At 37.2% G+C, this 23,530-nt stretch overlaps 4 protein-coding genes across 4 annotated transcripts; 1 reads left to right on the top strand and 3 right to left on the bottom strand.

The window, feature by feature from the left end:
* LOC18587453 (U-box domain-containing protein 62) lies at nt 1,395-6,351 on the bottom strand. Its single transcript, XM_007011229.2, has 8 exons — nt 5,676-6,351; nt 5,281-5,587; nt 4,702-4,783; nt 3,391-3,448; nt 2,814-2,902; nt 2,509-2,604; nt 2,337-2,407; nt 1,395-1,827 (listed from the first exon to the last, which is right to left on the bottom strand). Exons 1-8 carry the CDS (start codon nt 6,214-6,216, stop codon nt 1,704-1,706), a joined length of 1,368 nt encoding a protein of 455 aa, XP_007011291.2. The 5' UTR covers nt 6,217-6,351; the 3' UTR covers nt 1,395-1,703.
* Nucleotides 6,708-9,134, top strand: LOC18587452. The gene is made up of 4 exons (XM_007011228.2): nt 6,708-6,948; nt 7,028-7,157; nt 7,800-7,924; nt 8,295-9,134. Exons 1-4 carry the CDS (start codon nt 6,844-6,846, stop codon nt 8,745-8,747), a joined length of 813 nt encoding a protein of 270 aa, XP_007011290.2. The 5' UTR covers nt 6,708-6,843; the 3' UTR covers nt 8,748-9,134.
* Nucleotides 9,028-12,296, bottom strand: LOC18587451 (pentatricopeptide repeat-containing protein At1g79490, mitochondrial). The gene has a single exon (XM_018129278.1). It carries the CDS (start codon nt 11,704-11,706, stop codon nt 9,244-9,246), a length of 2,463 nt encoding a protein of 820 aa, XP_017984767.1. The 5' UTR covers nt 11,707-12,296; the 3' UTR covers nt 9,028-9,243.
* Nucleotides 14,654-19,068, bottom strand: LOC18587450 (probable LRR receptor-like serine/threonine-protein kinase IRK). Its single transcript, XM_007011226.2, has 2 exons — nt 17,110-19,068; nt 14,654-16,391 (listed from the first exon to the last, which is right to left on the bottom strand). The coding sequence occupies exons 1-2, from the start codon at nt 18,606-18,608 to the stop codon at nt 14,942-14,944; spliced, it is 2,949 nt and encodes a 982-aa protein (XP_007011288.2). The 5' UTR covers nt 18,609-19,068; the 3' UTR covers nt 14,654-14,941.

Below are 23,530 nucleotides of genomic sequence, written 5' to 3'. Positions count from 1 at the left end.
TGATTATCATTGTTTCTTAAATTATTACTATCTTCTTAATTTAACTTGTGCTTTGCAGTCGAATTTATTATTCTAAATATATATATGTATTTCTAATTTAAATAATGATAAAATTATTGTTTTTATTGAAAGTCAAAAAAACCCAATATCAACTGCCCATAAAAGAAAAAAAGTGTCACCCCCTAAATCAAATTAAACCCATCATTATATCCCCTTAATTTCTCCCCTAAAATCCAAATTCTATCCTCAAACCCAATAACATAACACTCTATTGGTCCAATGTAGAAACCCAGATCCATTCATTCTTTCCCCCTCCCCCTTCAGCCCAAACCTTTACTCTTTAACCAAATACATTTTTAGCCAATACATAAGCCCAACAACATAGAGCAAAACTCAACCTACCTATTTTAATCCCTCAAATCTCCACAATCAATCTAATAATACCTCAATTATCCCAAAAATTAAAGCCACTTGGCAATCGACTGGAGAGCCAATTTTTCGAAGTGTCCACAATGCTATTGATTTGGGGAGCAGGAATGAAATATGAAGGCATTTTGCAGAAAGAAAATTGACTTGGGTGAAAGCATTCCAAGCAGCTGGCTTACCAGGATTGTTGTGGCTGGTAATGTGTAAATAGATCTTAAAGCAGCTAAAAGTTGTTGCAAATTGATTCATCACCACTGAACTTACATCCTTTAGGACTAATCTATTATCTTGCATTACTCAAATTAATAATTTATATTTTTAATGATCGTACCAATATATATCACGGGACCATTACTCTCTTTTCAAAAAATTAACTCATTAGAATATGCAGCATTCACAGTTATAAGCTTTTCAAAATTTCCCTACCTGCCCAATGTGAAATTAAAACATCTTTATCTACTTTTTCTGAAACACTTGACATGACATTCTCTCTCAATTGATCCAACGACGCTCTCATCACTGTCTTCCTCTAAAATGTTTAACACGACATTCTCTCTCACCCAATGCTAGAGTCGTTGTCAACTACCCTACTTACCTCCCTCTAAAGGTACTTGACATAAAATGGATCCAAGTTAAATCCACTTTGATACCACTTTATCATAAATTCATTACTCTCCTTTCAAAAGATTAACCTTTTGAGCTGTGCAACATCCACATTTATAGATTTCTTAATATTCTCCTACTTATTGGATATAGAATTAAAACATTTTATTTACTTCCTTTAAAATGCTTGGCGTGACACTTAACACTTACCTTACTTTCCCTGTCTTGATGAAGATTCAACTATCCATCACAGCTTTGTTCAAGCTCATATATCCCAAAGACAACCTACATTACATACTCATTCTGAAACATACAAGCACACAAGGGTGTGAAAGAAAGAGAGAGAATCAACAGTTAGCAGCAAGTTTGACAGAAGAACAATGGCATTGCATTCATATTTGTACACTGGCTATTTGTTAAATACAAAGATATCTGCTCAGATATATGGAACAAAAATGATTACATATATTCAACTCTTGCATGTAACATTAAAGGTTCCTCAAGCTACAATGTGAGACAAGGCTTTTCTATAATTTACAAGGCTCGTACCACAAATCTTGGTTTTCACGAAACACTATAATAATGATACAGAGAAATATTTCAAGTTAGATTAAATATCGAACCGTGGCACACGGGGAACAAAGTATCACTTGACCATCTTATGAACTGCGGGTCTACAACCAGTTTGGTCCCATCTTGCTTGCCATTGGCTTCGAGGATGGATCGTCTGGAACTTTGGCAAGTGACCGATACTGCAACTTAACACTCTCTGCATTGTCCAATGTCTTCACAACGTACCTGCAAATGGATATTGTAATAAGCAAGAAGGATCATTTTATTTTGCCTTAACAAGATAATTCGACAGACTGGGGCTGAGATCAAATTGCTAATGTGATTCCCTGTCTGCAGTGCTGTCCATTTTCTTCATATGAACAACCCACATATATAATACAACCTCAAGTCCCAAAAACAGGATAGCTCCCGTTATGCTCTATCCAAAGCCTACTCCCAACTACTACTGTTATGGAAATCGAGGCCAATGTCACATATGCTCTACTTTGCCAACCAATTGATAATCCCATGCAAATTGATACACTAGTATCCACATAATAGAGTTTTATCTTTGGCAGAGGTATATGAGTTGATCAAAGATTTTGCAACCATTAAGAGAAAGTGAGAGACTCCAGCCAAAAAAAGAAAAGAAAAGGGCAATGCAGCATTTTCAAGACATAAATGCAGAATCCTATATTAATAACATGTTTATTTAATCCATTGTTGATGGGAGCAGAAAGATGATAGTGCCTAACCATCCATTCAAGCATTGTGTTGTTACAACAGCCTCACGTCCAACAAAGCGCTGTGGTGTCCTCTTGTTCCCCTGAATCAATTTACCTCAAGTCACGGAATTCAACTATCTAAAACAGGCATTAAAAGAAACCAAAAAAAAAGAAAACATGGGATTTTCACTAGATATAATACCTTTATGATAACCCGATCTGTCACAGCAAATGGAAACTGGACACCTCTACCCCTTGGAGGATCCATCATATTTGAGTCACCATAGTTGCTCTTATCCTACAAGAACAGACAAGTAAAAGGAAGAGTCAGGGATGACAAAACAGAAGGGGCAACAGCAACAGCAACAGCAAGTTGCCAAGTATAAAGCAAGATAATTGAAGTGCATGCAAAACTGGAAACGGTTAACAGAATGCTACAAGCAAATTTTGAAAGATAGTTCTTTAGAAAGCTAACAACACCAAAATGAGGTATGATAAAAGAGAAACCTGGTCAAATCTGTCTCTCCTCCTTTTAGGTGAGCGATAGAACTGTAACTCTTCTTCCCGACGAAATGCCTGCACCGCAGCTCGGAGAGCTGCGTCATGAACATCAACAAAAATAAATAAATAAGTCCATAGAATAGAAAATTTGTATACATAGCACAGCCCATGGATACTTTGTGCATTATTGAATTGTATAATAGCCCTGCCAATTATAACTTCATAATTTTCACCACGTGTTTGCCCCTTCCTCTGAATTATATCAAATAGCATCCACATCAATGTACGCAATCACTACACATCCAGAAATCCTAGGTTATCTTGACAAACCTTTTCATGTAATACATGTGAGACAGGGATGAAAATAGACGTCCAAGAAAAATAGAAGCTTGCAAAATGGCAACTGGGAAACAGTGTAAGACACACAAAGATGGGATGCCTAACACCAATAGGATACTGGTCTATGCATATCATCATTGCATAGAAATATGTGCAAATTAGAGTAAAAGTTCACAAAAATAACCAAGATTCAAAAATTAAAGGGGACAAAGATTTTCCTTTGAAACAGAAGAATATTACTTACAAAGATTTGGAGCCACCGACTCCTCTGATACTGAATGCGAACAAGTGTAGCAAACTTTCTGCCAATGCATTCATGATATCACAATTAATATACAGTTACAACCATTGTTAACAAATGGCTGGGCGTAGGCTGACCAAGCAGTTTCAACCCAAAAGCTAGTTAAATAATCCAGAAAAAAAGATAAATGATACGATTAAAAAAATTACCATTCAACAGTTATTTAATGAAAATAATATGCTAAGGCACCTCAAAATAAAGTTCATCAAATCAGATATACAAGACCTCACTAAGAATAGTATAAAAGAGGAGAAAACTTCAGATGCCAACAATCAATCACAAAAATCAAATTGAAAGGTCATTCTTGATATTCTTCAGGCCAATGCATTATACAGCATCTACAGCACCAATATGTTTTTCAGTCCAATGCCATAGAGTGAAACCCAGCAAATAAAAGTTAAACAGAATGATTCACACCATGACTAGCAATTCACCCAAGAGACAATGCTTAAGAATGACTTCTAGGATTGCAGGGAGAAAAAAGATATGGGTACACAGGGAGGTACAATTATTATACTGGTGAAAAGACTATAAGTTCAATTTTTTCTGAAAGATAACAATCACCCTGACAACAAAATCAGACAATAAGCACAAGTTTGGCACAATGATGCACACTTATATACAGGCTCCTCATATTATTTGTTTCAAAATGGTAAAAAGCAGTGTCTCACCAAGAATATAACCACTGTAAAGAGGTAAGCAATCTCAAATTGTACCAATATGCCGAGCCAAATATTTTTCATGCTAGATTGCTTTAGAGCTGATTGTCAGACTGAGATGGCAGACTTACATATTATGGCTTGGCATGGGCGTTCAGCTAAAATGGTGGAACTCAACCAGTAAATAAAGAATACAAAGATTGAAAATTGTACAGATTAATCACACCCATGATTTATAGTGCAGCCAGGAAGCAATACTTCAAACATGGCCTGGACCAAAAGCCATAACTCATCTTATATCAGAGTATCAAATGCACCAATCTTAGCCAAATGCGCTCACGTGGAGGTACAACTAGTTCACAGAATCGGAAAGAATGTAATCAATTTCATTATATAACTAAAGCTATGTGCATCTGTGACAACATAGAACACATATATAAATAGCCAATGTTGGAGTCAAACCCATCATTTGTAGTGATTCAAACCATTCCTTGGCCAATCAAAATCATTCTTCAAAGCATACCACAAACTTCATCAAGCACTAAGCATCATAATAAGGACCAAATATGATAAAAAGGTTTCACCAAGAACTCACCAGTCTAAGAACATGCTGTATTCCAGCAGCACCAAAGGAATGTCCACAAGGTAATATCATTGCATCATCCATGAGAGTTCCCCTGAATTTTTCAGAAGGCAAGCAAACAGTAAAAACATAAGTCCAACTATTCTTTTCCCCTTCTTTCTGTAAGTAAAACTATTCCTTGATAAGAAGTGACAAACATCAACAGACCAGTTAAAAGTGCGAGAATGGGATCTAATCTTTTAGCATTAAAAAAAATTTTTAAATGATCTCAGATAAAAGAAAGCATATTTCTCCACAGTCCTACTTGTTCCATAGCCTTGCACATACAACTTGCTGCACAGTAACTTATACAACTACTATCAACTTTCCCGCATCTCAAAATCTCAGTTGAAGCTCACTAGTCAAGGAACTTGAAGAATTCACTACTATATGAACTAGCTCAGCATTACATATTAATACATAAAACCGAATGGTCATTAAACAACTATAATATCACGACCGTACCCTACTGAAAATATCACCAAATTCAACATCAGGGAGTAGAAATCAAACAAAAGCACTGATTTTTCATCAACATTTAAAGATACTTACGTGACAGGATCGGACAAAATGGCCCGCAAGGACTCACCGGACTCACTCGAAAAGGAAACATCTTTCCTCCCACTAAACCCACATCCACTACCACCATTCTCCACCACAATATCCTTCTGCCCACCACCACCACCACTACCACCAGACCCTTCTCCACCTTGCAAATACTGTGTGTAATAAATATCCCCATCCGGATCCGCAATCGTCACCGCATTCTGATAATTATTGTTACTGTTACTCTCTCTCACCCCTTGCCCCAGACCACTCCCTCCTTCCTTCACTACCAACTCCCTGCAGCTCTCTCCCACTTTCCAATAATAATTTTTTTAAAAAATCAATAAAATTTCTAAACTTTAAAACTAAATAAAACATAACAGAAATAACAGAAAACTTACCAAAGGAATGCTTTGCTTTTCCATTTCCCATTTTTTCGGGATTTGTAGTTCCTGCATTATTTACAGTCTCATTTCCACTATTAATTTTATTTTTATGATTATTTATATTAATATCACTACTGTTATTATTATTAGCAGTTTCGTCGCCATCTCCTCCTTCATCGTCATCGACATCGTCATCCTCGTCTTCCTCGTCGTCGACATCGTCTCCGTCGGATTCGTCGTCGCCGCTGTGCGTGGAACCACCTCCGGCGCTGCTCCCCCAATTTCGATGGTGATGCGTGGGCGGGTCTCGGCGGTCTGCGGAAGCGGCGGCAGCAGCGGCGGCGGCCGCGTAGATGTTGGAGGAGCGAAAATCAGGAGGTTGAGAAGGGGGGAAGGAGAACATCTTGTCGTCGATGAAGCCGGTGAGTTCTCGGGTTTTAGGGCCCGGTCGGGTGGTGGTGGTCGCGGTGGAGGTGGGTCCGCAATTGAAGGCCCGTAACGGGTCGTCTTGGAAGACGTTGAGTCCGTTCTGGAGGGAGATTTCCTCGGAGGACATGGCTGGTTAAGGGTAATTTTGCATCTTTTCAGGGGTAAAATTGACAAATTGAGGAATCAAATTTCGGGGATTTACCAAAGAGCACGAGCCGTAGGGTTTTAGATTTTTCCTTCACAGTTCACATTCTTGGGGGAAGGAGAAGAAGGAACGGAATCCGAATCAGAAACCAAAACGACGTCATGTCGAGTCCACCAAAACAAAACTCAGAAAAAACCTATGAAGCAAACGACGTCGTTCCAGGAGTTCCTGTCCGGGGCCCTCGCATCTCATAGCTTGGTTGGCACGCTCTCACCGTCGTACGGGCAACATTATACATAGATTCCATGAAAAACGATGTCGTTTTACAATCTCCAATATTTCGGGAGTGGGACCGGGAATTTAGCAAAAAACAGTCTAAGATTCTGCCACGTGGCTAACAAACGAGTCTGCCCAGCGTGTAAAAGAAGACAAAGGGTCAACGGAAAAGCCAGCGGAGCCATCGAAGAAGAAGAAGAAGAAGTCAAGAGAAAATTCCACCCCAAGCTTTGGATTTGACCTTAGAAGAAACGAACAAATGGAAATTCTTGTAAATGGAGACTTAAAGGGGAGAGGTTTAGGGCTCAGAGAGATCAAAGACTTGGAAGTAAAATGGATTCCAAGAAAATCCTTTCAACTTTTTTCTTCTTCTTTTTCACTCTTCTTACGCTCTCTCGTCAATCCCGTGTTCCATCTCCGGATTCTGTATCTCCGCTGGTATTTTTTTTAATTTTCTTTTTTTTTCTATTTTGCAAGAGCATAATGAAAATTTGGCTGCTTTTTTCCCTTTTTTAAGCCTTCTCCGTCGCCGTCTCCGTTGCCGTCGCGGTCACCGGCTCCCGGGCCAAGTGATGCGGGGTGTTGGCTTTTTTCAGAGAGTTGCCGTAACCGTAGTTTAGCGGCGTGCATTGATCCTTCGTCATCCGGTAAGTTTAGAAAATCGCCGTCGTAATTGATTAAATATGAACAAATGATTAATTCTAAGTTTGTTTTATTTTATTATTCAGGTAAAATCGTGAACGTCGTTCTTCCAACATATTACTAGTATTTGAAGCTTGAACCTTTAATTTCAATCGATTTCATCGGATTGAACTTAAAATTTCAAAAAAAAATCAAATTAATAAATTCTCGTAAATAATCAAACCGACCGATTTATATTTTAACATTGAAATAATCGAAATCAATTTATATCTGATCGGTTTAATTACATTTATTATTGTTAATAATAATAATATTTAGATATTAAAAATTGATCGAAATAATCGAATAATTCGATTATTTTCAGTTTAATTTTCACCTCTAGTCTTGAGAAAAATGGAAAATGATAAATTTTATTTAAACTGGCGTCAACTCTTGCCCTTGTGAGAAATAATATATGGACTGCGCTCTTGCCCTTTTGCTATGAATTGCTTACTGGGTAACTTTCCTTCTACTTGCTTGATGCTGTCATGGGGAAATTTGGAAGAATTGGCTACTTGCTTGATGCTGTCATGGGGAAATTTGGAAGAATTGGCTTTCTTTATGTGAGGGAAATGCTGAAGTAATATTTCTTTGTTTTTTGCATGTAGCTTCAAAGGAATTATTACTACTTGTCAGGAATGATGGTGAGAAACCCCTAGAAGTGAAAGTCACTGTCTCACATGCTAAGCTTCTCATCAAGAACATCCCAATAGCAGCACACAAAATAAATAAGGTTTCATTTCTATGGCTTCTGTTGCTTTTCCTCGAACTCTTTTTTTGTATGACAGGGGAAAAAGAACTTCATTTTTGGTTGGAAAAGGTTTGGATGAAAGATGTTAAATTAGGAAGAAACGTGTTGAAAAATATCTGAAGTGTTCTATTTTAGAGAAAGATGGCTAAATGCTTTGAGCATATCATATATGCACTTTATCATTGAATCAAATATCCGACTCGTAACAGAAATGATTTAGAAGTGAAAGCTTCATTCAGTTGTACTGCTGCAAATATGGAACTACTCAAAAGCAAGTTCAAAACATTGGGTCATTGATTTGATTTGAACCTTTTATTTTCAATCAGTCATACTGCTGCTTTTGTTGTTGTAGGTTAATGTTTCAGCAAATCTTGGAGGAAATTCATCCATACTATTAGATGCTGGAGAGTTGAAGTGTGTAATTCGCATAAGATCACCAGCATCAAGTGGTGGCATCTTCGATTATATCCCTTTTGCCACACACATAACCCGTATCAATGGAGCTTACTTACTGCTTCTAACAGGTCTGATCTTTGGTAGTACCTGGGCCTGCTACAAGCGGGGGAGCAGGGGACAGCAGGGCGATGGAATCCCATATCAGGAGCTTGAAATGGGGCAGCAACCTGATTCACCTTCAGCTAACAATGTGCGAACATTTGGGGGTTGGGAACAAGAATGGGATGGTGACTGGGATGAGTTAAAGTCAGACACAGCAATAGGACATCAAATGGCAAATGGATCAGGTAACATCCTTACTTCCAGGCCACCCAAAAGAGATGGTGAGACAAATACTTGGGATGATTAGGATGAGAATCAGCAACAGGGGAAAATGAAAAGTGTTGTAGAACAAAAAATTAGATATCAGTACCGCCTTTTTTCTCTCACGGGGAATGAAAAATTCAAGTGTTCCTTGTGTCTACTGTTTAAGTTAGAAGCAATGAAAACAATTTTGGTCTATAAAACTTTGTTCAACAGCAAACCAGCTCTCAATGCAAACTTGAAGATGTCTGTTGCTAACAAGTTTCTCACTCTTATCACAATTGAGGATGCAGCTTTTGATAGAAAGTTCATAAACAAGAATTTGAACTCAAACCAAAAAACCTCTTGTATTAATAAGGATATCAGGCTATGACCAAAGACTATAAACATCTTATTCCTCTTTGGACGATATGTTAAACTGAATTTATAAATTTAAAAAAAAAAAAAAGAGAAAAAGAATGAGGATGAAAATAAACCAGCACCTTACAATCAGGCTTCACACATAGGTAGCCTCTGCACTCCCAGCTAAATTTCATACATGGTTACATTGCCTTCCCTGCAATGAGAGGTTTAGGCGGGGACAATGATCTAATTTCAGGTGCAGAACTGGGAAAAAGTATATTCAGCTTGTGCATGAGGATGTCAGCCCTTGATGGAATCTCATTCAAAAGGAATTGCTGAACAATTGGCTTTTTAAACCAGTCCATCACAGAGTCCCCGGGTGCCCTTAAAACAACCTTACTTACTTCAAATGGGGATTCTACAGAGCTCAGCATCTGTGCAACCACAATCTTCAGAGTGGGTCCTGTAACCAATTTGATGCGCCTAGGGATAACTCCATAATACAACATTCGCTTCCTAAATCTGTGGAGGGTGTGCGCGACAGCTATAAGAGCAGCTCCCACTGACAAGTTTCTAACATCAAGAGACCAAGCAATATGCTGATCAAAAACTATTGCCTTTGGGAAAAGCTTATTCTCATAGGCGACTTTCCAAACACAGCGAGCTCTGTTTATCTGTCCCATGAGAACAAGGTAATTGAGGAGAACATTGACAAAGTACCTTGCAGCCCCCTCTTCCAACTCATAATCAATACCTTGAAAAAATTCTCTCACAAATGATAAGACTGGTTGTTTTCTCTGTTCGGGGCCGGTAAAGAGTCCACACATAAAAGCATGAGCCTTGTGCTTTGTAGCACCAAGGATTTCCATCAAATGTCTCTCATTGTGCTCTTCCTGGCATCGTACCAGATAGGCAAGAATTGATGTGTAAAGAACTAGATCCACCTTTGCAGCGGAGCTCACATAGGTTTCAAGGAGAGGCTTTGCTGACTCATATAAACCACTCTTCATACATGATTCAAACAACTGCCTAACTATGAAATTATTTGTTCTAATCCCTGATGAACCCATAAACCTTAACCACTTCAAGGCAAGCTCAATGGAACCATCCTTAATATAAACCATTAGAACATCACTAGCACTCACATCAACAGAAAATCCCATGGACTTCATTTCAAGTAATATTTTTGCTGCAACATCCACAAGTTTCTTATTAGCCAATAGTGTTAAAAGGGCAGTATACGTGCTCAATCCAGGCCTCAAGCCTGCATTTATCATTGAGTTATAAAGCTTCATTGCAGAATCCACCTGTCCAGAGGCTGCATGCATTTCCAAAAGACATGAGTAGGTAGATGGAGTGGGTAGAAATCCAGCTTTCTCCATGTCTTTAAAAATAGAGGTTGCTGTTTCAAGCTTTCCTGATTTTGCATGAGACTCAATTATCATGGTGTATAAGCCAAAATTTGGCCTAAAACCAGCATTCTTCATCTCATTCCAAAGCCGAAGCGAAGTATCTAGCCTCCCAGCCTTTGCATAGGACTCAATCAAAGAAACAAACATAGTAGCAGATGGCCGTAGCCCAGATCCCTGCATTTCCATGTAGATTTTCATTGATGTGTCCAGTCTCCCAGCTTTCCCCATTGAATCAACAAGTGAGGTAAAGATGCTAAAGCTTGGCTGAAACTTCCTTTCTTTCATCTCTTGGAAGAGCTTAAAAGCTGCATCAAGACGTCCTGATTTTGCTAAGCTAGGTATTATCAACTCATAGGTTGATCCATCCAACAAACATCCTGCCGCTTGCATGCTCTCATATATCTCAAATGCCTTATAAGGCAAACTTTTATTCAAGAATAAGATCATAAGAGCATTGTACGTTTGTGTATCAATTTTACAACCATACTCCTGAGCCTTCTTGAAACAACAAAATGACACCTCCAATTTATCAGCTTTAGCTAAATACTGAATCACCCTATTATATGCAGTAAACAAGGAAACACCATTATCACTAGACTCTTGAACCATCTCCTCAAACAGTGACTGAATCGCATCAAAATCTCTACTTTGATTTAACCCATCAAACAATATGTCATAGCACTCATCACTCGGAACATACCAAGATTGTCTCTTAGCCCATCTAAACAAACTCAATGATGCATCACTATCTTTAACAACCTTCATGGCTTGAGTTACATGAATCATTTTAGGCATAAACTGTAGTTTATCCAATTGGCTCTCTAATTCTGGTCCCCATTTCCACCTCTTAACAACCTCAACAATCTTAGCAACTGCTGAGGCATTCATAATTGGCTTCTTTAACCCACCCACCATGACATGATCATCAAGCCCCGGCTCAACAGACCGAATACCTTTACCGGAGTATATAACAGTCCCCGATTCATCTAAGTACTCTATATCCTCGGTCCACTCACGAGAACAGTAACTTCTAACAAAAGTAGGGTTTGTAACAAATTTGGGGGTTTTCAATAAAGGAACAAAGGGGGAAATTTGATCGATACCCATTGACGAGCTGAAAAAACTGAAGGTAATGGAACACTTATCGATTCCATTTTTGCTAGAATTAACTTTTCTTGAAGAGCTAGGGTTTAGTGTCAGAGTGATGTAGAGATTTCTAGGGCAAAATCTACGACTTAAACGATGAAGCATTGAAATTATCAGGTGGAAAATATTGGGGTTTAGTTGATGTAGAAATTGCTTACCAGATAGTCTTCAAGTGTTCTGCTTTGTTAATCTCCTCAAGGCCCCTAAACCCTTAAACCCTACAGTTCTTACTGAGTTAGCAATGGAGGAACTTTTTTTTTTTTTGAGCCCTCTGGGGTTCTGACGTGGCAATTCTAATTTCCTATTGACAATGCTGGGAAAGAAGGAACAGTTTGTAATGGGCATCCGGCCCACAGCAGGAGCTTGTAATGGGGCAAGCCTGACTCAGCTTAGGCTAATCAAACAATCCTGAAACACTGGAACCAGCTGTAAAGTTGAGAAGAGATTGGCTGATTGGAATGAGATCAGGCCCATATGGGAAAAGCCACCACATGAAACGCCAAACTGGGGGAAAAATGGGTCACCTAATGGGTTTGCTTCTAGTTTATAGGTCTACCATGAGTGATGGATGAGAAAATGATTGGGATGATTAAAGAAAAGACTGAGAACTTGTTATATTTAGCAATAAATGGAGACGTCTTTGTTATATCTATACGTCAAGATAAAGTGTAAGGATAATGGACTTATCACGAAAATGATAACCATGAGAAGGACAACACCTACTTTGATATTTTAAGAATTAGATATAAGAAAGTGAGTATTCCTTGTGTCACACTTGTGTGTTTATTTCAGCAGGCTTTGAAGTGGACTAATGAAAACAACTTTGGTCTTTTAAATCAAAGTCTGATGCTTTTTTAAAAAAGAAGTTATTCAGTTGCTATTCAATCTTTTCCTTTGATGTATACTTTGATTAACTCTTCAAAGAAGCTGTGATATGACTTTTTTTTTTTGTTTTTGTTTTCATTTTACTGCCTTGAATTTGATTCTAGAAAAAGTGGAAAAAGCCAAGATTTGTGGAACAAAACAATAGTCTTTTGTCCCACAATGATTATTGTCCAAGCAGATTGTTTTAACTGAACAACAAACCAGCTCCCCACAGTGATTTATGCTGTTTGCTGATAACAAGATTTTAACTTTCTTGATCACATCTGAGGATGCAGCTTTTGACAGAAAGAGAACAAGAATTCAAACCAAAATTTTACCCCCCACCCTTGGTTTATGAGAATGTTGATCTTTGCTGAATCATTGAACTTGCTTTAGGCCTTTGGGCCAACTCTGCTCAAGCTCCAATATTTTCTCCTGGAAAGTAGAAAATAAAAATGCCAAGCTTGCTCAATGGCTGATATTAATAATCTGCATGACTGCATCGAGTGGGTATCTGTTGGGAGGGGTGCATTGGCCTCTCCGGGCACCAACCCAACATCATAAACTCCAAAACCATCCCCACTGCTCTATGTTCTTGGCAAAAAAGTTGAGAAGTAGTTTTCATTTTAGCCACTCAATAAAAAGCAAGGATTTTCCATATCCTAATGAGCAAACACTTTATCCTCAACTTACAACTGTTTGCCTCAGTGATACCCCTATCCCTAAGCCGCAAAAGTTGGCAAGCAAGTTTTGGGAGAACAAAAAGAAGGAAAAAGAAGAAGTTTATTTCACTTTCAAAACAAAAAGCTACAGGAACTAGCCTAAGGGCTTAATTTGATTTTCAAATCTGATGCCTGAGACAGCAGCATTGTGCCTATGTGTTTAATCATGTAGCTATTCTAAAACTCCATGTTGCCCCACTACAAGTTGATCAAATCAATGATAAGCTGGTGGGATGATATATGGAGATTAAATATATATAAAAACATTAGCAACAAATACTATGCTTAAGCACTTTAAAGTACTACCCCAAAAAATAAAGAATAAAAGTAGGTACTTTCTTTCTGTCATTTCCAGGGATGAAGAGGATTTGGATATTCCATTTTTACAGAAAAAATTGAGATTTATGTTAAGATAAGAGCACCCATGTGGCTTAGTTGATTATGACAATTCCAATCAATTTGGCTATCTTGGGCCCAACAACCATTTTATTTTCATAACTTTTGGCTGACTGCCCTAGGTACACAACTCATTGCTTTGTATGCACATGGTTATGGGTATTTATATTCTTTGACTCCCCACCTCCAACTCCAAGAAGAAGGCGGTTTTTTTTTTCTTCCACAAGGTGAAATGTTCTTTTTTACAGAACAAGAAACTGTGGGTAAACTACAAAAATGCTTTAACTTGTCCCTCTGTCAACCCTCCACTTTCCAACTGCACGAATCTTGTGAAACATAATAAGTTAAAGGGTAGCATCACATTCATTAAAGATCCTCTCATGGCAATGAACAGTGGGAAAGAGAAGAGCAATCCATGTGACAGGATGGAAATAAAGAGAGCTAACAAAGACTAAACAAAAAAGAAAGAGTGGGTTTTTGAACCTATATTTACACATGGTTGGCAAAACATGAAAGGAGAACTTCTATTCCGACAGGAATCATAATATGATATTCTATTTCCACACCTTCAACATCGTTATCTTAAAGGCACTACTAACTCTTTTCCTTCTTTAATCCTACTTTTTCAACTTTTGCATTATTCTATTCAGCACTAACGATAAAATTGCCTCAGAGTGGGTGCTGAGAATCTCTGGCAGTCTTCAGACTCTTTAAGTCACTTTTGACTTGTAACATATGTGTTTTCCATGTCTTCACCATTTGCTATCATTGAAAACACATGACTTTGGTATGTGGAACTAGCATTTTTTATGAAGCCATGAAAATTCAGATTTGCCCTAGACTACAATATCAAAACCACTACCAGGCTATTCTGGGAATTATAGAAGATCATCGTTTTAAAGACCAATTATATCAAAACAATTAGCCATGGACAAGTAAACCTCCAAAAGATGTAAAGAATGCCTTCTGTTGTGCAATGGAACAGAGCTCAGTTCCCAGCTCAATTTGGTTACTGGCTATCATATAGAACCTAATGATACTATCAGTTCATCATATGAAACAATGCCAAGGGAACAAAAATTGCAAAAGACTGCAGATTAGTAACTTGGTAACAATATCCAAAGGGGTCCCAAAATGGAACCCGGTGAAAAAGAATCCGGCAACCTAACTATAACATAGAGAAGAAATCACAAAGGTGAACTGGAAAATCAAAAAGTGAAGAAACAATACAACAAAAGGGAAAAAAACGATTCCAACAAACAAATATTTCTTCTCTTTGATCGAATGAACAAACCGGATTCTTCTTCGCCGGATAACCCCTTATAAATCTTTCAATTCCTTAAAGTATTAGTTAAAACTCATCCCATATCCTCTTGGCCTTCTGAGGGGCATCTGATCAATTCCAATATATTAACTACTTCTCCCATATCTGGCCGATTTGATGGTACTTGTGACGTGCAGATCAAGCCTAGTTTCATCACTGGAATTGCCTCCTCGGCTGGGAATTTTCCTTGCAGCCTTCCATCAACACATTCGTCCACCCTGCCTTCTTCCAGTGCTCCTCGGACCATGTCACAAAGCACCACCACATCATCTTCCATGTACTCAACAGGCCTCTTCCCAGTAACCACTTCCAAAATCAAAATGCCAAATCCATACACATCACATTTCTCAGTAATTTTCACTGTTCGGCAGGCAAACTCAGGTGCCATGTAGCCGAGAGCACTCTGAATCTTGCTGCTTAAAACATAGCGGTCTAGCATAGGCAACAACCTTGCTAGGCCAAAATCTCCCACTTTAGGTTCACCTGAGCCATCAATAAGGACATTGCTTGACTTTATATTGTAATGAATAATGTTTGATTGGTGCAAGTGAGCCAAACTTTTCGCTGTCCCTAGAATGATACTGAACCTGTCATTCCACGAAAGATAATTTCCACCTGATCCTTCATGGAGATGTTTGTACAAACTTCCACCAGACACAAATTCATAAATGAGAAGCTGCAGCGAGGGAGTCCAGTAATAGCCTTCAAGAGCCACAAGATTAGGGTGCCTTATTTTCCCTAGTTTTTTAACTTCCCTTTCAAATTCTTCTTGTGACTTGACAAGACTTGAGACAGTGAGCTTCTTGATTGCCACCGAGCGCCCATCTCGCAAAACTGTTCGATACACTGCTCCAAACCCACCACGCCCAAGCTCACAATCCTTGTTAAGCAGAGCATGTGCTCCTGTACTAAAGTCAGGCTCACCAGAAAACATGACAAGTTTGCCAGAATTGGCATCTGTAGTCGGGGAACGGCTAAAGTCGTCCCCAGCATATAAAGTGAGGGCTGCAGCAGACCGGGATGTTGATGACCTGACACGTAGATTAAGGACAGTGATGGCAATCACTCCAACAACAATGACCGCAGCTGCACCAATAGCAATCAGGGCAGAGATACTGAGAATTATCCTTTTGTGACCAACATTTGGAGGTAAATCACCAGAAATGGAGTCAGAAGAGGAGTTAGGATTTAGGACAATGGGTTTAGGGAGAACAGCAGGGCAAGATTTGTTAACCGCAGATCCACAAAGTGAGGGATTGCCAGAGACAGCTGTGGGTGATATGGTGTTAAAAAATCCACCAGCAGGCAGTTCTCCTTGTAAATTGTTGTGAGAAATGTTGAAGGACAAGAGGTTGGGAAGATTGGCCAATTGCTTGGGTAAGGTTCCTACAAGGCCGTTGACAGACAAATCCACATTTTGTAGGTTGCTCAGTTTTCCAATTGCTGCAGGTATCGTGCCACTCAGGTTGTTTTGAGATATGATCCTACACAATTCAACAACAAAAGAAAATGGAAAAGAAAGTTAGAATGATGTACCACGTCCTTTCAGCAATATTGAATCTGATGTAAAATTGACAGCTGAATACTAAAGCATTCAACGACAACAAATTTGGACATTCTCCTGTTTCTAGATTTAGAGGTAAATATGTTTCTGAAGCCCTGATGTCAACAAATTCAAACTTAATTAGTTCTTAAGTAGCATATAACTCTACAATCACATATATGAACAGTCCAAAAGGAAAGAAGACCCAACAGACACGTGCAGCAACCAAATTTTCCACACAGATGTGCGATCGAGAGAATGTATGACACATCAACGCATCATTGCAGGAAAAGCTTTCCACATGTTTTTTATATCAAACACCAATAAAATACCAGTGCAACAGAAAACCAGACCACAAAAATGGAGATTTCAAATTTAAATTAATTATGTCGAAGAAACATAATCCAGAACTCATAAAACCTTTGAGCAAATAGATCAAAGCTTACCCACCAAAACTCATCTTCGCTTTGAAGGTAACTCTATGACTATAAATTAAGTTATCAAAATATCAAGGTACTAATTGAGTATAATAACACACTCTGAGCATTAAAAAAACTACAAATTGACCTAACTACATGTAGATCAATGCAGACAGCCTACCTAAAATTGAAAGAGAAGTTAAAAAGCACAAATCATATTAAAGACAAGGAGAAACTTACAAAGACATTAGCAAAGTACAATTCTCGATTGACATAGGAATTTTCCCTTCTAGAAAATTCTCATTGAGCCTCAGATCCTTCAAGGAGTAAGCTCCTCCAATTTCCATAGGAATGCTTCCATTAAGCTGATTTTGACTCAAATCAAGAACAGCCAACGCCTTCAACTCTCCAACAGTTCCTGGAATACGCCCAATGATGGAGTTCCTTGACAGATTCAAGAGCTGCAAGCCGCTTAAAGCCCCAACATCAGATGTTATTTCCCCAGAAAACGAATTGTGAGATAAATCCAAGACTTGAATCTTTTGAAGGGAGGTTCCTGGTGAAGTTGAAATGGGATTATCCACATTTGCACCAAGCTTTTTCTCCGAAAGTGAAACTTGATTCAAACCTGATTTGAAAATCCACGCAGGAAGGTCACCAGTCATCAAATTTTGGCTAAAATCCAATGCCAAAAGATTCACATTGTTTCCCATAGATGCAGGCAAGCTTCCAGTTAAACCGTTAGCAGAGAAATTTAACACCTTCAAAAACTTAAGATTTCCTATAGAATTAGGAACCTGACCAGAAAACTTATTCATAGAGAAATCCAAAGTCTCAAGACTTTTCATTTCTCCTATCCATTCAGGAACCTCACCAACAAACGAATTCATACTCAAATTCAAATAACTACACAAGCTAAGCTTCCGCATTGTCTGTGGAACTGACCCAGAAAGCAAATTCATGCTAAGATCAATCGATCTCAACAACAAACAACTTCCAACCCCATCAGGAACCTGCCCAGAGAACCTATTCTTACCCAAATTAATGGATCTCAAATTATTCAAAGCCTCAATCCCTTTTGGAATCTCTCCTTCTAACAAGTTTTCAGACAAATCCAATGACCTTAAACCACTCAAAGCCCAAATCCCACCAGGCAATGACCCTGAAAACTGATTCCTGGACAAGTTAATAGCAGCGAGAGTAGCACAAGAGCCTAAACTCCCAGGAATCTTACCCGAAAACCGGTTGTTAGCTAAAGAAATGGACCTCACAGACCCACATTGTTTAAAAAAATCATCAGGAATAGAACCTGAAAGAGAATTCTCACTCAAGTCAATGATTCTGAGACTTTCAAGCTTTGCCAAGTTGGGGCTTATACTTCCAGTGAGATTGTTCTTTGCTAAAGAAAGTTTCCTTAAGAACTCCAACTGCAAAAGGCCACGGCCGATCCGACCCGAAAGAGAGAACCCGTCAAGGTTGAGCTCAGTAACCCGGTTCAACCTTGGGTTACATTTGACACCAAACCAGTTACAAGGAGTGTCATCATCTTCATTCCAAGATAAAAGCTTTTGGTTTGGATCTAGAATGTCTGCTTTGAAGACTATTAGCCCCAAAACGTCATCGTTCAAAGATGGGCTCAAAGATCTCACTGGAAAAGAAGCAGCAACCAAAAGAACCAGCCAAAATAGAAGTAAAGTTAAAAGACTTTTCACCTTCATCTTCTTCTTCCTATTCAGCATTTCAAAAACTCCATTTTCATTTAGCTTCACAGAACAAAAGGTTGACAGTTGCAAAGAAAGAAAGTTGGAGAAGCCAAAAATGTGGCTTAAAACAAGGAGATTCTTTTGGCAAAGTAAAGCAGTAGGGAACAAAAAGGAACCCAGAGGAGAAATATGGGAGGGGAACAAGAAACACTCTTCAAAAAGCTAAGATTTTTGAGGTTTAAGAACAAGAGAGAATGGAGTTTTTTGAAAACTAAATCTGAGAACTATTAACTGAAAGGTAGAGGGAAAAATGTTTGGTTTCTTTCAAGTTTCAAACATTTCAAGGAAAACCCATTACTGAGAGCTCCACCGGTGGTGCAGTTCCGGTTAGAGTCTCCGGAAAAACGGAAGAGTCGTGGAGAGAGAGGAGAGAGTAAGAGTAAGAAAGGCTTTGGCTTTGTTCTGTTTTTTGGTAAGAGAGAGAGAGAGAGAGAGAAAGAGAAGTGAGGAACAGAAGAAGAATGGCTTTGTTCGTAATTAATAAAAAGAAATTTATTTATTTATTTTTTAGTTTTTTTTAATTAAATAACGGGAAAGAGAGGATAGTGGGCCCCTGTAGTGGGTGGGGGCAATTTAATGAAAGGAAGATGAGGCAACGTGGAGAAATCTAACAGGTGGATGAAAATCCTACGTGGCAGACACGTAGTCATTGTCAGTGATGCTTTTGAGGTGGTACATGGTATGGGTGGGGAAGCTTGGTCTTGTAACGAGGAAAAGTAGTACAGCAATCGACCCTATATTTCGCGGGGAATTACGGATACGCCATTTGTAACGGACCAAACCAAAATCTGAAGGTTGCCCTAAACTGGTAGTTGTAGGAATTTTTGCAGGGAAAGGACCGATCATATGTTTTGTTTTTCCGGTATTTAACTGCCAACATCAATGTGTGTTTCTTCCCAATCAAGTAATGCTAGATCAATTTATTATTTGGAAAATTTTCCGATACTTGATCGGGGTCGTTTTAAACTTCATCGACGAGATTAGAGAGTTGTCACATATTTTATTAGATGATATTTTAAAAAAAAGTTAATATTTTAATTTCATTTATAAAACTCTATTGATGATATATAAAATAATGGTCAAGAAATTTTATGTCTCTTAAATTGTAAAAATAAGGACAATGTTAGAATGCTAAATAAATCTCATAATTATTTCAAAACTTTTTTTAAAAATTTGTATCTTTTTATTACATCTAAAAACAAATTTATATTTTATGACTTTTATTCTTCTATTCTGCTTGAGAAGTCATTACCTTGACATTAAAAAAGAGTTCGACTCAATGCTTTGTATTACAAAACAATGTCACACAACACATGTGACCTTCACAATCATAAGTACGCTCATGATCGACTCACATTTTTCGCAATTATAAAAGATGGTACGGTTTTTTTAATATGACAAAATTGATTAATTGAAATGATCATACTTAAAAGATAAAACACCTCATTTAACTAATTTTGTTATGTAAAAAAAATTCACATCAATATCCATGTGTACAGAAAATGCTAGTTGGTCAAGAACCAAACAACCGTTAAAGTCATGTAACAAACGTATCATTATTTCGTCAATACCATAAGTTATCTGGCTACAAATAATAAGATAGGGATATTTGAATAAATAAGAAAAGATCAAGAGCTTATATAGTATTGCAATATAAATAAAATTAATGGCAAACAAATGGAGCTATTTAACCTCATGTACTCTCAACTACCTAAATAAAACTCAAAAAACATGAAGGCATATTGGGCTACTAAATTAGCCTTTTCTATTTGAATCCATCCCATTCTACACTATAACAAGACAAAAAAAAAGAAATCATTTATTAAAGGTCCCCCCACATGCATTAAGTATTCATCATTACAAAAAAACTGAAATCAGGTATTACCATGTTAAATGTGAAAAATTCAATTCAAAAGTTTGGGACAATGATTAAACTTTATTCATGATTTCCCACCATGCTCTCCTTATCATTAAAATTAATTGCACCCAATTAAATCAAAACATTTTGCATCTTATACATGAAAAAGGTGATGCCATATAGTTATTATTAATTAGTATCAGGCAAACATTATGATTTATGTCTACTACTTAGATTAATAAACTTTGGATTTCCCTAACGACTATCTCAAACACTCTTTAATGCAGTAGTTGACAAATAATATGATGATTTATGATTCATTGAAATAAGATGTAACTTTAGTACTCTTTAACTATATAAGATTATATAATAAGAGACCGTCATCTCTCGTCTTATAAATCATACAAAAAATCGAAATCGAGACTTAAATAAAATGATCCTTTACAACTAGTATGACCATTATGATTATTACATCCTTTTCCAATTCAAGTTTTTTGAAAAAAAAATTTGATGATTAAAAGTTGGCCGCTGTCCTCTAAATGGGACCAGAAAAAGGGGTAGTGATGGCAGTAGAGGTGAATTGAAGGAAAGGAAAGGGCAGCATGGGATAATGGGGAAACAAAAAATGTAAGGATGCTGGAAAAAGGAGGAATGAGAAAGCAAAAGGCAATAAAAGCAGACAGGTGGCTTGGTGGGTAGTGCAATAAAGGGGAGGGTATTGTGAGCAGCTGCTGCTGCTGGTGCTGCTGGGGGGTTACAGACTGCAGCAGCAGCAGGAGGGGCTGTTTGGAGAGGGACTCAACTTTTGCTTTTAAGCTTTTCTTAGGTTCCATTCAACAAAAAACAGAGAAAAACAACAAAATAAATAAATAAATAAAGGGTCCTCTCCTCTTCTCCTGCCCCCATCCTTCCTCCTCAGTTCCTCAATTCCATAATCATAACTGTTCTGCTTTGGCTTTGCTTTAAATGCACATTCACATGCCCTATCTAGGCTCACTTTTTAACCTTGATTGAGGAAACTTCTCTTCTGTTTTTGTGTGGGTAAATTCATTGTCACCCCCCATTTGTCAAAAGAGAATTCTTTTTTTTATCAAAATACGAACCCTAATGATTTCATATGGTGGATGGAGAATTCACTGTTTTTTTTTTTTTTTACTTTGATTTAGTTAAGTGTGGGAGTTGGGTTGGTAACATTGATTTATGTGTTTCTTTTTAAGACAAATGGATGATCAATTATTTTTGTTATATCTGAATTTTAAGTATAATTTGAATAAATGATTAATGAATATAATTAGAGATCATCGATGAACATTTTTAGTAACTACAAAGGAAAAGTAAAAAAAATATTTTTAATATTTAAATATGAAACTTATGTTCACATATTGTGTTAAAGATATCGAATATGACATGATAATTTCGTGTCTTAAATAGGTTAAATCTTATTAACTCTCATATAACATGTTTAACGTGTTTCGTTAATCGTGTTATCTTGTCAATTAGTATAATATGATCTATTTAACTTTGTTTATGAAGTCCATTTAAACAAGTTAATCGTATTTTAAAAATGAGTTTATAGTGTCATAATCGTATCGTATAAAATTTAATTCGACTTATTTAATAAATGTGTTAATTGTATCATATATGTGTAATAAAAGTATCTATATATCGTGTCATATATTATATTTACTTGTATAATTTTTCATTCTCAACTTAAATGTCATGGGTTGAAACTTAAAGTCCAACCTTGTGTAACCTTAAACTCTAAAAATAAAGTTTAACTAAGCCTATAAAATCACGAGTTTATATTCTCAACCCAAAAGATATATATAATAGGTGGTGAAAAGACTCATGTTTATATACCCAAGACTTACCCCATCTCTTATTGATATGAGATCCTTGACATACTACCCTACCCAATTGTACAATGCTTCAATTGCACTGGTTGAAAATAAAATTTAAATAAGTTTATAAATCACGAGTCCATATTCTCAATCAAAAAGATATGCTTGCCTCTCGATACATTTCTTATGGGGGTTTATATCGGTGAAGATCTGGGTCTATTCTAATACCACTTATCATGAGTTAGAGTTTAAGTAAATTTATAAATTATGAGCTCATATTTTCAACTCAAAAATATATACCTAATAAGTGATGAAAAACACATATTTATATATCCAAAACGTATCACATTTTTTATTAATGTGAAATTTGTGACATTAAACACACGCTATTATAATCCGAAAACACGAATTACCAATCTAACTTGATCATACATAGATTAGAGAGAAAGCTTGGAGTGAGGGCCAAGATGGCGTCGAGGTGGGTTTGTTCATATCTTCTCTAGCTAGCATACTTTTGTCTTGAAGCATGTATATATTTAGTATAACTTCCAGATATGTGGTCGACTCTGGTAACAAGTTTGGAATTTATGCTAAAGCAGAGGAATCTACTCTTCTGCTCTTCTGCATTACACATTTCAATCCATAGAATTTCTTTCTTGACCTGTTACTGTCATCTGCACATCCTCCTACAAATGGGTTTTCTTTCTTTTAGAATTATCAATAAAAAGGACAAATTTTTAAAATTTATACTTACTATTTATGTATATTTTCTTACACAATGAGAAGTACTAATTACAACTCAAATCGAAACCCTATCAAAACCCGAAAACCTAATTCTTTATCATTTGAATTAAGTTCGAGTTGCTTATATGTAAATTACATCTATAAACGCTCGTTAATTGAATCCAAATTTTATTAATAGACGTTGACGGGTGCCGTTAACATGTGTTTATTCACATTCGTTAAAGTGATATTTATTAAAAAAAAGTAAAAAATAAAAAAAATATATGGAGAGGAGGAGAGTGACAAGAGTCAAAGTCAGAGAGTGAAAGTGGATTTCCATGTGAGGCAAGGGGGCAAAATTCTAACAATCTGTCAATGGTGTTTTAGGGTTTCTGTTCCTTCAAGGTTTAATAAGTGAGAAATCCAAGTACTTTAATTTTGGCTATCCCCAGGGGAAAATAAAGACAGGCAGCAAA

This window comes from Theobroma cacao, chromosome 10, assembly GCF_000208745.1.
Source record: "Theobroma cacao cultivar B97-61/B2 chromosome 10, Criollo_cocoa_genome_V2, whole genome shotgun sequence".
Taxonomy (NCBI): Eukaryota; Viridiplantae; Streptophyta; class Magnoliopsida; order Malvales; family Malvaceae; genus Theobroma; species Theobroma cacao.
Note: the sequence above shows the minus strand (reverse complement) of the source record. Positions and strands in the feature narration are given on the sequence as shown.

Coding starts and splice junctions, on each gene's coding strand:
- LOC18587451 (XM_018129278.1), bottom strand. CDS start 11,706: ATGCTTCATCGTTTAAGTCGTAGATTTTGCCCTAGAAATCTCTACATC.
- LOC18587452 (XM_007011228.2), top strand. CDS start 6,844: ATGGATTCCAAGAAAATCCTTTCAACTTTTTTCTTCTTCTTTTTCACT. Junction 7,158..7,799: donor CATTGATCCTTCGTCATCCG/GTAAGTTTAGAA, acceptor TTTTGCATGTAG/CTTCAAAGGAATTATTACTA. Junction 7,925..8,294: donor CAGCACACAAAATAAATAAG/GTTTCATTTCTA, acceptor TTGTTGTTGTAG/GTTAATGTTTCAGCAAATCT.
- LOC18587450 (XM_007011226.2), bottom strand. CDS start 18,608: ATGCTGAATAGGAAGAAGAAGATGAAGGTGAAAAGTCTTTTAACTTTA. Junction 16,392..17,109: donor TGTACTTTGCTAATGTCTTT/GTAAGTTTCTCC, acceptor TGAATTGTGTAG/GATCATATCTCAAAACAACC.
- LOC18587453 (XM_007011229.2), bottom strand. CDS start 6,216: ATGTCCTCCGAGGAAATCTCCCTCCAGAACGGACTCAACGTCTTCCAA. Junction 4,784..5,280: donor ATTTTGTCCGATCCTGTCAC/GTAAGTATCTTT, acceptor TGAAAAATTCAG/GGGAACTCTCATGGATGATG. Junction 2,903..3,390: donor GTCGGTGGCTCCAAATCTTT/GTAAGTAATATT, acceptor TTCATGACGCAG/CTCTCCGAGCTGCGGTGCAG.